Consider the following 14,295-nt stretch of genomic DNA (forward strand, 5'->3'; position numbering starts at 1 on the left):
TTACTGGCATCCTAGTGCCTAAACATGTATTAATGAAGTCATGGTATTGTACACAAATCTTGATCAATACTCTTCCTTTAGAATTGAACTAGGGGGCACCTGGGTGGCTCAGTCAGTTAAGTGTCCAACTCTTGATTTAGGCTCAGGTCACACTCTCACAACCATGGGATCAAGCCCTGCGGAGCCTGCTTAAGATTCTCTCTCTCTGCCCCTTTCCAGCTCATGTGCTCTATCTCTTTCTCTCTCTCTCAAAAAAAAAAAAAAAAAAAAGAATTCATTTAGAATCTTACTTTGGTCTCAAAATGCTTCTGGAGTTTTTTGCTGATTTTTCAGGGGCTTTATAAACTTGTCAAAGCCTGATGCTTCCCATAGAAAGAACACAGTTCTTTTCTGTGACACCCACCAGGCACACGCCTGCTAACATGGGTGCAGTCAGGTCCCTGCAAGTCACCAAGTTCTTCCCCGTCTCCCTACCCACCCTTCAGTACATCCGTAAAGGTGGAATCTGACTACAAAGGTGGAATGAAGATACAAGAAGCACCTGAGAGAGTATGAAGAAAAACTCCTTTTGCACTGGTCTGCTATCACAGGGAAGAAAGTTGGTTACACATAAAGATTACAGACACTGCTTTTACTACCAGATGGTGGGGCGTCTCCCTCCTCAATGCTTGTTAGTCTTTACTGGGCCTGGAATGATGACCCTAAGGATGGTTCTGCAGTTTTCTGAGCTGGAAATCTTAATAGCCTGAGCTCTTGGCCTCAGGGTCTTTTGGTATTTTAACTCTTTTATCTTTCTTCTGAACTTCTCATTTGCTTTGGAATCTCTAACTGGGGCTGCAAGTGGATTTGTTCATATTGATATATTTATCAGTATGCTTGCGATTAGTAGCAATCGTTTAAAATACAAATCTCTTCATCCCTTAAAGAGAGAGAGAGAGAGAGTGTGTGTGTGTGTGTGTGTGTGTGTGTGTGTTATTTTTAACAATAAAACAAAGCAGTTTGACTATAAAACGGGAAGGTTTCATATATTACATACCTACACTAATACTTCTAAAGGAAAGGAAAGCAGTACAGAAGTGTACGTGACAATCCCATTTGATGAATTTATGCAACAAAAAAGATATTAAGTATTTAACTAGAAGTGTCAGTTTGAGTAAGCTGCCCATCCACTCTGGGCCTTATTTTTCCTGCTTGTAAAACACTAGGGGATTAGATTAGGTATTTTCTAAGATTCCATCTATTTACAAAATTTGGTGGTTGTATTAATTTTGTTCTTTTTTCAAATGAGCACTTTTACCCTGAGGTCAAGATTTGTTAGAGAGATGATCGTATAAAGCTTTGTAGTTTGCAGAGGACTTCCACATGCTCTACTGAATGTGTCAGAGTAGGAATGGAATCTTGACCATTTTCAAACACGCTTAAAGACTGCAAGTAGCAGTTCATTAGTAATGACGACGACACCTTTTGAGTGCTATTAGCCTGCACAACACCATAACAGAAATAGCTAAATAAAACTATTTATTTATTTAAAACAGTCACTGTAAATAGTAGGAGCTTAGAGTACTTGATGAAAAATGTTTTTCTCACATGTAACATATTACTCTAAGATTTTCCTTACCAGAGGAAAAAATTTTTTTAATTGTTTTCCTTTTTTTTTTTTTTTTAAGTTTATTTATTTTTGAGAGAGAGAGAGAGAGAGAGAGAGAGCAAGCGCAGGGCAGGGGAAGAGAGAGAGAGGGAGACACAGAATCTGAAGCAGGCTCCAGGCTCTGAGCTGTCAGCATGGAGCCCAATGTGGGGCTTGAACTCACAAACTGTGAGATCATGACCTGAGTAGAAGCAGGATGCTTAACCAACTGAGCCACCCAGATGCCCCTAGAGGAAAATTTTTATATTCAGTATTATTAACTCTCTCCTCTCTTTCTCTCTTTATTGCATCAATAGTAAGCAAACATTCAATTGACTCACTTTTTTAATGTTTTATTTATTTTTGAGAAGGAGAGGGAGGGAGCGAGGGAGGGGGAGGGAGAGAAAGAGAGAGAGACAGAGAGAGAGAGAGAGAGAGAGAGGGAGGGAGGGAGGGAAAGTGTGCACACGAGTGGGGGAGGAGCAGAGAAAGAGACATGGGGACAGAGGATCTGAAGTGGGCTCTGTCTGAGAGCAGCGAGCCTGATGCGGGGCTCAAACTCATGAACCCTGAGATCATTACCTGACTCAAAGTTGGATGCTTAACCAACTGAGACACCCAGGGGCCCCATTGACTCAAGTTTTATATAAATGATCTGAACTGTTCACTTATTATTAAAAAAAGCCCAACAAAATGGAAAAATCCATTTTCCAAGGAATCAAAAACAAAGGTAAACAAACAAAACATTTAAGTAGTGGCTCATTCTGGTTTTTTTTTTTTTTTTTTTCCTATTCTGGTGGCCTTAAATGAAAAATATACAAAATCATTAACTTGTATTAAGCATATTTACACTAACAATCTATTTTAGAATCAGTTACTAACAGTTGCATACTAAAGATAATGGAGAAGTAGAAAAAATATGGCAAGATTCCCGGGAAAGGCAGCTTGCACATATTCTAAATATAGTTCTAGCCTTTTCTCACAATATTCATACCCAACTAATGTTCAGTAACTCTCAAGTGAGATTCAAAGGCCCAGCACATTCTAAAACTATTTAGAAAAACATTTGAAAAGGAAAATAACCTTCCAGTATGTAACAATTGTATTTCTAACAACGGATACACAAATTTATTAAAGCTCATACCAAGTTTACACTGGTAAAATTAAAGTATATCTGTCATTCTTATTCATCAATTAGTAAGGAAACTTCATGCAAATGTTCCTCTTAAGATATCTCAAAGCAAATTTAATCCATCATTTATATTGCATTAATGCTTTTTAAGTGTTGAGGAAAAACCATATTCTCAAAGTTGCATTACAGACAATCAAAGTCAGACAGGCCTGAACCTGAGTATCTTGTCCATTAACAGGTGAGAACTGTTTATTTTCAGATGCTTGCCTCAGAAGTCCCATATCTAGAAAGATGAAGAAACTCTGAATTCCTTTAAGGGGAATTAAAAAAAAACCAACAACCCTCCAGCTTCTGGCAATACCTAGGTCATCCTAAAGATATTATATATTTGTGAAATGGACAGAGGTGGGACATTTATAAAAATATGTCAGTCTCTAAGTATGGCATTTTATGTAGCAAGATACAGGAAAAAACCTTAGGAAGCTCTCTTATAACTCAGTTTCCATGGTAGATGGGTTTGTTTCCTGGCTGATAAGGTAAGAAGTCTAAGCTAACATTACCTCTCAAGTGGACCACTGCAATGGACTCCTAACTTCCTGCAGTGAATTCTCCACAAACTAGCTACTAAGACCTTTATAACACATAAATCAAATGATGTCTCTCCCTTGCTTAAAATTCTGTAATTTGCTGTTGCACTTATAATAAAATCTAAACACCTCCCAGAGCCCAGAAAACCAGGATCAACCCTCTGGCCCTCCCTTTATGTTCAACCCTCCTTTCTTTCCCAGGACATCCAAAGTTGTTTCTGCCTCAGGCCTTTGCAATCGCTGTTCCCTTTGATGGTAACACTTGTCAGCTAGCTTTCTTAGGGGTGCCAACTTCTTACTCTTCATTTATTACCTCAAATGTCAGCTCCTCTGAGACAACCCTGTCTAACCATCTCCCTCCCTCACTTACATTCTATTCTGTTTCTTTCTTTGTTAGAACTTGGTTTGATTTACAATTTTGTTGCATACCTGTCTGTCATCAGTCTCACAGCTAAAAAGTGAGCTCAATAGGGGCAGGAACCTTGGCTATCTGATTTACTGCTATGTTCTCACACACCTTGCACGGAAGCTGGCATATAGTTGACGCCCATTAAACGGAATAATGAATGAGGAAGTAAGAAGAAACTAACAAAACACTGGCAGAGTGTAGGCTCTGGATATTAGGAAAAATACATACATACGTAGCTACAAATGCAGATATACAGACATATATTATAGATTAAAAGATTTTTAGTAGAAATACTGAATATGAAATTAAAATGATATATTTATAAAGACTTGATGGTGTCATTATATACCAATATACCTTCAAGTAACTTTTGAGTTTTTATGGTTGAAGAAGTCACTTTTAAAAAAAGCTGATTCAGGGGTGCCTGGGTGGCTCAGTCGGTTAAGCATCCGACTTCGGCTCAGGTCACGATCTCGCGGTCCCGTGAGTTTGAGCCCCGCGTCGGGCTCTGGGCTGACTGCTCAGAGCCTGGAGCCTGTTTCAGATTCTGTGTCTCCCTCTCTCTTTGACCCTCCCCCGTTCATGCTCTGTCTGTCTCTGTCTCAAAAATAAATAAACGTTAAAAAAAAAAATTTAAAAAAAGCTGATTCATTTCCCTTATTTGGAAAACTAGAACCTGTGTACTTTATAGGACTGTTGTATTGAATAAGGTAATCTATGTAAAGAAACTAGCACAGTGCATAACCCATAGTAACAACAAAAATGTTCACTTATAATGTATCCTAAAACTGCCTCTTTAATTCTGTTATAATTGAACTGAATACAACAGTATTTTTTCATTCATTTTTTTTAAAATAATTTTTTAAAATGTTTATTTATTTATTTTTGAGAGAGAGAGACAGACAGACAGACAGACAACGCAAGTGGGGGAGGAGCAAAGAGAGGGAGACGCAGAATCCAAAACAGGCTCCAGGCTGTCAGCAGAGAACCCTACATGGGCTTGATCTCATGAACCATGAGATTGTGACCTGATCTGATATCAAGAGCTGGACATTTAACCAATTGAGCCACCCATGTGCCTCTCATTCATATTCTTAAGATTGATAATTTCACTTTTAAAGAAAATGTTTATTGTAAAAGACATTTGTTTTGGTCCATTCACTGTATGTAAAAAAAAAAAAAAAAAAAAAGAGAAGATTGTTTGGGCTATGTAAAGGTACTTTGCCATCAAATCTCTAAATCCTCACATTTGGGGAAGTGACTGCAGGCCTGAAGTCTGCCTGACATGAAAGTTCTCATTAACGACCCTGCTTGGTGCAAGGCATGCTACAGATGGAAGAAACCACTCACGGGCAAACAGCATGGAGAACACACTAAAATAAAAATTATCTGACATCTCAAACTGAGGCAACAGCAGGGTGATCCATCAACAACAGCCAGTGTCTGCCCCACAGGCAAATGAACTGCCGTCCACAGCTAAAGAGGTATCTCTGAACGTGTCACCAAGAAGCTATGCTACCAGATGATTTCTCAGTGGAGAAAACACTTGAGCTTTGGAGAGAAAAAGAACTGGGACGAGTGGTGCCTACATTACCATGTATACAGTACATGTGCTCTATGTGGTCAATTGGGCTACAAAAGAAATCAGTATCAAAAAGTTCAAAGAAGATAAAAGTAGGCTGGAGCCAAAGCAATCTGAAATATCTAGCAGAAGGAATTATACTCTATTATGGAGGAAAGTCTGATAAATTAACCTCGAGACTTTTGAACAAAAAGAATCACAATTCTTGGTGTAAAGAACGATTTTAAAATGTTAACACAGAACAGTGATAAGAAGGCCTTTGCATTTCATTGACTGGTAAAACCTAAGATGTGTGTGTATGTGTTTATGGTTGGGGAGGGAAGACTAACAGGTTTTCTAATTTTTTAGTTTGCAAATGTGAGGATGATAGTGGCAGGGGAATAAAGGGAGTGTCCTACTCTCTACTTGATTCATCAAATAAAAGGATGTTTTAATGGCAAACAAAGAAAAATAGAGAAAATTAATAAAACCATACATTAGTTCTTTGAAAAGACCAACAAAATTGACAAACCTCTAGCTTGACTGACTCAAAATACTTTTCAAATATAGAGAAGACTAAATTAATTATAATCAAGAATGATAAATGGGATGTTACCATCTACTTCACAGGGAAAAAAGAAAAGTATTAGAAGAGAACACTATGAACAGTGGTATGCCATCCAATTAGAACACTGAGATGCAATGAAAACACTCCTAGAAAAGTCATAAGTCACTGAAACCGACCAAGATGAAATAGAAATCTGAATAGGCCTAAAGAGATTGAATTCTAAAACCTCCCACAAATAAAAGTCCAGGCCCAGTGGACTTCATTGGTGAATTCTACCAAACATTTAAAGAAGAGTTAACGACAATCCTTCACAAATTCTTGCCCCAAAAGGAGAGAATACTTTCCAACTCATTCTATTGGAAACCACAACACTAGCAAAACAGCTATCTACTACCTTTATAAAATAACTGATATTTTAACATCAAACAAAGAAAACAAAGCATATTATTGCAGAACAGTCCTTGTTTAGGAAGGGTGTTTGCATTAACATACATGCAACTCATATTTTTAGAAACATTTATACTGTCCTTATTTTGCTTATTTTTCTATAGATTTGTGAAAATTTCACTATAAAGAGCCAAAACCAATCACTAATCACTTAATATAGCAACAATCACCATTATGTATTTTTTGAAAAGTGTAATTAATTATTGCTATAAATAGGAATTAAAAAGAAATTATACACAGGAACATTCACTGTAATATTTTCTTATGTAAAAGGTCACTACCAGAGAACATGCTGACAATTTCATTCCATAGAGACTTTGATGACAATCTTTCAAAAAACTGAATTAAAAAAAACAAAGTCACTAAATAAAAAAATGAATATATATTTTTGAAAGCAAGCATATAAAAATACATAGACTAAGGGACCTTTGTTGCTATCAAAGAAGAAAAATAACAAAAACAAGGGACATAATGCTGCTGCTCGCTGCTTTTGTGTTTTGTTTCAATGGTATCAGGGTGGCCAGGTCAAAAGAGCTGTTCCTTGTCACCTGCAGTGGGGTCCCAACCCTTGAGGATCCTTGAGGGGTATGGGTATGTATCACGGCAGACCCAGGCAACTGCTCTCAGCCTGCTCTCAGGCTGCCAAGAGTGGACAGGCAGGAACTCCAAGTGGGGCAATTTCAGCCCACTGCATAGTGGGGAAGCATTCTACAAAACCCATTCCCCCAGTTCTTCTACCTAGCAGGAAGAAATACTAGGTCAGATGGCAGGACACCACCCAGAATGTGATCCCACTCATGAGCACAGTCACTGTGCATTAAAATATGGTTACCCCCTTGGGGTGCCTGGGTGGCTCAACTGGTTAAGCGTCTGACTTCAGCTCAGGTCATGATCTCACAGTCGGGGAGTTCAAACCCTGCGTCAGGCCCTGTGCTGACAGCTCAGAGCCTGGAGCCTGCTTCAGATTCTGTGTCTCCCTCTCTCTCTGCCCCTCCCCTGCTCATGCTCTGTCTCTCTCTGTATCAAAAATAAATAAAAACATTAAAAAAAAATTTAAAATATGGTTACCCAATCTTGCTCCCTCATTTAGGGTTTATAAACTCTTCTCTCTTTGGTCTACTCCACCAGTTGGCAGTAAACTCTGGGTTTGGCCCTGGATGGACAAAGGTCCCTTAAGTCTCATGCCCCTTTGATCTATATTATTTTATCAGACTTCTCTGAATTTAGGCTTCTGAATCAGCACACATTATAATAAAAATGTACTGCTTTCTTTTTCCATTATTCCCTATGTATGTATCTTGTGGACTTCACCAGAAGGTGAGGTTGTGGGCCAAAGCAAAATCCAGATAGCTCTCTTTTACTTTTTTCCCTAAAATTGTGTACTGGCTCCTCAATTCCACTGTAAGACATAAAAGTCACTTGTTCTATGTGCATGTGTGAGGGGAAGAGATGACCTCAGTTTATAGTCTGCTATTTAGTATACTATAATAGCTGCCAGGTGGAAGGGGTACCTTTGACAGATGTTAATAGCATTCTAATGTTACCTACCATATCTCTTTGCTTTATTATTATTTCCCTTCCCAATTCATCTGAACCTTTTTTCCTTTTCATTTACCCATACCTTAAGTCTAACAACCAAACCTGATGGAATCTTTATAACTTGTTTTTCTTTGCACATGGCATACATCCTAGGGTTTATCAGAATCCACAAGCCTCTTGTATGATTCTGCCTCAACAAGAACCTCAGGAACTTTGATTCAGACTTAGCTTGGGGAAGATCACCTACTTTCCTTCTCATCTTTGAAATTTGGTGGTTAGAGGCAGAACAGGTTTCTCACATCACACTTAGAACCAAAGTGTCATTAGGCCACCAAAGAACAGAATCTTTTAGAGGAAGAGTTTAATTAGTTTTAAGGTGGTCATAAGTTTAAAAACAAAGAATATATAAATTAGGAGAAAATAAGTAAAAACTTACTGTTATTGGTACATCTTTTGTTCCTGAATTTAATAAATGAAGGTTTAAAACTTTTGGTAGATCTGTTAAAATTGAAGAGAAGAAATATTTCTTTAACAGAAGTGCTTTATGGCAAACTAGAATTTTACCTTATTAGATATCAGATTGAATCTATTCTAGAATGTGAAGAAGAACTATAATCACATTAATAAAAAGAATGTGATTCCACCTAACTCATAAATAGCAATCACCTTACTCACAAGGACACTGTATAAGAACTGTCCCCTCCTAAACAACCAGACCAAAAATCAGAACAAAACATATTTTTTTAGTGAAATTAGACATTACTAATCTTTTAGTTCTCTAGGAAAGCATAAGGAAGCAAATTAATAATGTTAAATTATCAGTGTGAAAAATCTAATTTTCAAAAAGGGATCTCCAATCCTCAACAACCAACTTCTAATTACATATGGTCCATAGAAATCCCAAATTACAAGTATTTCTATTTTTTCCTTAATAAATCCTTTAACCAGAGCATTTTCAATTTTAGAATTTGAATTTTTTCTTTGACCATCTGGGACATAATTTAACATTATGCTATTATAATGCAACTGAGTAATCCATTTCTAAATAAAAATCCAGAAGTAAAGCTCCCCCCGCGTCTTATTTACTGTTAAAAAAAGGAGTAAGCATAACTGAATAGGTGAGAACTTGGATTTAAAAACTCAGAAACTACTTTGTGCCTCAATATTCCCTTAAGTTATCTTATGACCTTGCTTTCCCACCTGGTAAGCAATGGTAGCCCTCAGAGGAATGGGGTATTAACCTGTGAGGGCTTGAAGTTCCCCAAAGAAGGTTTCTATAAGATCATGCAACCCACTGACAAGTAATTTCAAAGCTGAGCTACAAAGGAGTTAAAAGTAGAGCCATTCAGCACTGAACAGAGGTATTTTTGTTTTTTAAAGACTTATAAAAATACTGTCTTCTCCCAACCCCCCCCCCCCCCCTTTTTTTTTTACCTTGTGTTCGTAGTGTACCAAAATCTAGCATTTCAGTTGAGGAATAAATTCCAGGAGCTTGGAAGACAGAAAAGTAAACCATTAGATTTTTCTTTGCCCAAAGTTAAGATGTACTGAATACAAAACAAATGCATTTACTGTTCCTCTGGTTTTCTACTAACCTGTTGTAACTTCTACCTCCACAGGAAGGATGATAAATTCTGTGCTGTCTGAAGCATTTGTCTTTATTCTGATGAAGGCGGTGTGATTATCTGCTTCCCTGGATGAAAAACTGGCTCTCATCACTCCCTTGGTTTCATAAGGAGGAATTTCCTGACAAGTTAACAGACCATAATGTAGCACGGCTTTTGTGATGGTGCAAAAGCCACCATAGTTTTTTGAAGAAAACAACATTGACTGAGGATGCATTATTATTTTATATACCTACTAAGAAAAAAAAAAAACCAACACACTGCCATTTAAATGGATATATTCCATGGATTGTAACACATACTCCAACGTGAAGAATATTACAATGTGAAAGAAGCCCATCTTAGAACTGAGGAAGCATGATATGTAAAATTGAGCCAAGTGAAAGAAATAAAATTTTCAGTTGCAAAATTATCATTAAAAGATAGAATTAATCTATAAAACCAGTTATCTTTTAGTGTGATGCTTGGACATATAATTCAGTACTAAGATTCTCCACCAGATAGAGATGTCAGCATTGAAGGGAAATCCTTTTCTAGAAATCTACAGGAATCTCTTTAAATAATAATCAAGAGAGCTTGGACTCTCTCTGTCCTTTCATTTAAAACCTAACACAACAAAGCTTCTCAGGCAAATCCACAGTTGACCAACTGCTTTCAATAAGTCTCTTAGCAAGGAAGATGGAAAAATTTTCAGGCCTGTAATGAGAGAACACTGACAAATACACTAGAGGGAAGGTTTATTGGGGCAAAAAAAAATTTTTTTTTTTGAGATGGATTTCTTTTCCTGGTTTTACAACAATCTGGCTTGCTTGGGACCATCAGAATTTCTCTGTACATACCTTCTGGCATATTTAAGGAAATCCCTATGTTTTAGAATTTATTATTTATCTCACTTACCTCTATTCTCTTAAGTTTTTAGCCTCAAAGTAGGAAAGAAGTGATTGGAACCCTCCTGGGGCCACAAGAGATGCACCATCCACTTCCCCATCTCTAGGGAGCTGACTTGGTCTCTGGGCTTTTCTTATGTACACTGAAATGGGCTGAGGGTGAGGTCAAGGCCAATTGACTTTTACTTTTACTCTATGTTTGTAGGAAGAAGAATAACTTTATCTTTTCTTGCAGCCACTGGGATTATTAAAACATTATGCCATCTCTGCTACCATTCATTACAGTTCTTAACTAATTAGAAATATGAATTCTCTTATGTTTATTAGATACCAATTATATTTCACAGTAAATTCTTAGCTCTTCTACGTAGAATTATACAAACTTAATAGCTTATAGTTAATTCTCTGAAGCATTGTTTTATATACTACTTCTCTCAAAGGCTTTTCAAACAATAACGTAATTTCAAGATAAAACATTTTTGTGAAAGGATATAAATGAACCATCCATTACATATTCCTATTTGCCAGTGTGTTTCTATATCTGGGGAGTTAACCAAATCCTGACAAATTTGTTTCTAATTGCTCAAGTGAACATCCTAAAAATGTCCCTTCTGCATCCCTTCCTTGGTTGAGACTGGTCAGAAGACAGAACAAGAGGCTACGTGTGTTTAACAGAGCAATTAATAAATAAATCTGATCTTCAGAACTCATTCATAGTGGTAAAGTCCGTTGTCTTCAATTATGGATAAGCAATGATTAGAGTGCCCTCAGTATAAGAACTGTGTTTACTGTGCCTTTCCCCTCTTTGATTAAAGCTTGGTAAACAACATTTAAAGAAAAACTCTCCTAAGGCAGGAAACTTCACAAATAAGGTAGTTGCTACACATTCATTGATTAATATTTCCTGGTATTTTCTAAGAAACAGGGGTTCTCTAAGCATTGACACAAACTAGTGTTAAATAGTCAATAATATTAAAGGTAGATGTAGATCACCTAAGAATTTAAAATTTTCTATGTCGTCACAAGGGCTTGACTACATTCCCTCCAAAAACGTCATCTCTATCAACAATAAGTCTGAAAGTTCAATTCTCTACCTCAAACATATAATGGATCCTTCCCAGAGGTTTTTTTTTTTTAAATCTTAGTATAAAAAGCACATTATAAATTGTTAGAGTCAGAGACAACTTTACCAATATAACTCTGTGGATAGTTGAAATCTCTTCTACACAGTGGGTTAAAGCTCCCACCAATTTTGTTCACTGCTCTTTCCAAAAATTACTTATACTTTTCTCTCCCTGTATCATCCAATTTTCAAGAATATATGATGTAAATTTAATATTAAGATATTATTAAGGGGGAGTCACCCACATTTATTCATGTGATAGGAAGTTAAACCATTTTCTGGTGTATTTGAGCAAGTAATCGAGAGAGAAATATGCCAGCACTCACCCACAGTTTTCTGGTGCCTCCTTGTTGACCTGTTGGGAGTTCTAGGTGAAGATCTCCTCCACTAGAGTACATTTCTACAACCTGTGATGAAACGGGACATGATGGTTAAGCTCAAAATCATATTCTCAACCCAAGTGATTTGCTGTTATATAGAAATAAGTCTGACATCCTATGTCTTAGAAAAATTTAAAAATGTTTATAGATATAAAAAAGTAGGATAAGTCTCATGTCTTATCACTGGAGTCAGTGCTTCAGATGTGTGAGCACTGATGATTTTTTTTTTTTTTACATTTATTTATTTTTGAAATACAGAGAGACAGAGTGCAAGTGGGGGAGTGGAAGAGAGACAGAGGGAGACACAGAATCCGAAGCAGGCTCCAGGCTTAGAGCTGTCAGCACAGAGCCCGATGCAGGGCTCAAACTCATTAACTATGAGATCATGACCCAAGCTGAAGCTGGATGCTTAACCAACTGAGCCATCCAGGCTCCCCAATGGTGATTATTTTTAATTAAAACAAGATAAATTTAAAACATTAAAGTTAGAAACAGTATAGTTATTTCAGACACTGGATTAAAGAAAATCTATCCATAGAACACTTTTTATTTTCAAAGGAAAAATAGTTATGGAAATTATCAAATTTTAGAAATATAAATTTTATATTTCTTGTAGTTACACAAATGCTTCTTTATTCACACATTTATAACAAGCTTTAGCAGATCTAATAACCACTATAATTGTGAAATAGTGAAGAATAGTGAAATAGTGAGATATATGTAACATTTTTAAAGCACTATGACAATATCTGGTTTCTCTTGGTGGCAAAACCATAGGAACCATTAATAATACCTCTGTGGCTTGTATCTATACTCATGATTTTTAAAAACCATTTTGCTGAGGTATAACTGATATACAATAAACAACACATATTTCAACTGTACAACTTGATAAATTCTGACATACATATACAGGCGTGAAGCTACCACTGCAATTAAGACATTAAATATACCCATTATCTCCAAATTTTCTTCATGCCCCTTGCAATCTACCTGTCTCTCTCTGTCCCCCTATATCCTTAGGCAACCAATGAGCTGAGCTCAGCCACTCTAGATTAATTTGTATTTTCTAGAGCTTTATATAAATGGAATCATACAGTATATACTCTTGTGTCAAGCTGCTTTAACTTGGTGTAATTATTTTGAGATTCATCATGTTGTTGTATGTATTAATAGTTCATTTCTTTTATTTTTATATATGTAATTTATTGTCAAATTGGTTTCCATACAACACCCAGTGCTCATCCCAACCGGTGCCCTCCAATGCCTATCAACCCACTTTCCCCTCTCCCCCACCCTCCATCAACCCTCAGTTTGTTATCAGTATTTAAGAGTATCTTATGGTTTGCCTCCTTCCCTCTCTGTAACTTTTTTTTTTCCCCCTTCCCCTCCCCACTAGTCTTCTGTTAAGTTTCTTAGGATCCACATATGAGTGAAAACATATGGTATCTGTCTTTCTCTGCCTGACTTATTTCACTTAGCATAACACTCTCCAGTTCCTAAATGTCCATCAACTGACGAATGGATAAAGAAGATGTGGTTTATATATACAATGGAATATTACTTGGCAATGAGAAAGAATGAAATCTGGCCATTTGTAGCAACGTGGATGGAATGGAGAGTTCATTTCTTTTCAATTTTATGGCTATGCCACAATTATTGATCCATTCACCTACTGATGGACATGTGGGTTGTTTCCAGTTTTTGGTCATTATGGATAAAGGTGCTATGAACACTGCATTGTATAAGTCTTTGTGTGAACATCTGCTTTCTTTTCTCTTGGGTAAATACCTAGGGATAGAATGGGTCATATGGCAGGAGACTTTCCTTTTTTTTTTTTTTTTAATTTTTAAAAATGTTTATTTATGAGAGAGAGAGAGACACAGCATTAGCGGGCAAAGGGCAGAGAGAGATGGAGACACAGAATCCGAAGCAGGCTCTAGGCTCTGAGCTGTCAGCACTAGAGCCCAATGGAGGGCTCAAACTCACAAACAGCGAGATCATGACCTGAGCCAAGTTGGACGCTTAACCAACTGAGCCACCCAGGTCCTCCGTTGGAGACTTTCCTTTCAAGGCAGGTAACCCTATCTCTTAAAAAGAAATAATATATTAATTAAATTCAAATGTGGAGTGAAGTAAAAGAATGGGTGGAAAACCTTCACTTGTTTTATCACATAAGTCCTTCAGGAATACATAAGAAAGGACAATGCAGGAAAAACAGCAATGCTTTAGTATGAACTTAAAGGTTTTGTGTGTTATGTTGTTAGAGTAATGCATTTAGCAAAAACTAACGAGCTAAGATTTCCTAAGTATTATTACCTACCTTTTGATTTAGTACAGTGTTCCCCTATGGTCCCAGTTGTATTGACAGTAATACCATCTTTTTTTTTTTTTTTTTTAATGTTTATTT

The 14,295-nt window shown here is 36.8% G+C and overlaps 1 protein-coding gene across 2 annotated transcripts in view; it reads right to left on the bottom strand.

Annotated features, from left to right (window-relative positions):
• Positions 1-14,295, bottom strand: part of TMEM131 (transmembrane protein 131) — a 239,982-nt gene that overhangs the window by 65,581 nt on the left and 160,106 nt on the right. The window contains exons 8-11 of one of the 2 annotated variants that reach the window (XM_025932297.2): positions 11,832-11,912; positions 9,466-9,616; positions 9,305-9,361; positions 8,307-8,368 (exon numbers count right to left, since the gene is read on the bottom strand). In XM_025932297.2, coding sequence (XP_025788082.2) covers positions 8,307-8,368; positions 9,305-9,361; positions 9,466-9,616; positions 11,832-11,912 — 351 coding nt within the window. Of the gene's footprint in view, positions 1-8,306; positions 8,369-9,304; positions 9,362-9,465; positions 9,617-10,392; positions 10,515-11,831; positions 11,913-14,295 lie in introns of those variants that run through there. The other variant, XM_086701269.1, reaches the window with a different exon arrangement.

Source organism: Puma concolor, chromosome A3 (assembly GCF_028749965.1).
Source record: "Puma concolor isolate L17-30 chromosome A3, mPumCon1.1.hap2, whole genome shotgun sequence".
Taxonomy (NCBI): domain Eukaryota; kingdom Metazoa; phylum Chordata; class Mammalia; order Carnivora; family Felidae; genus Puma; species Puma concolor.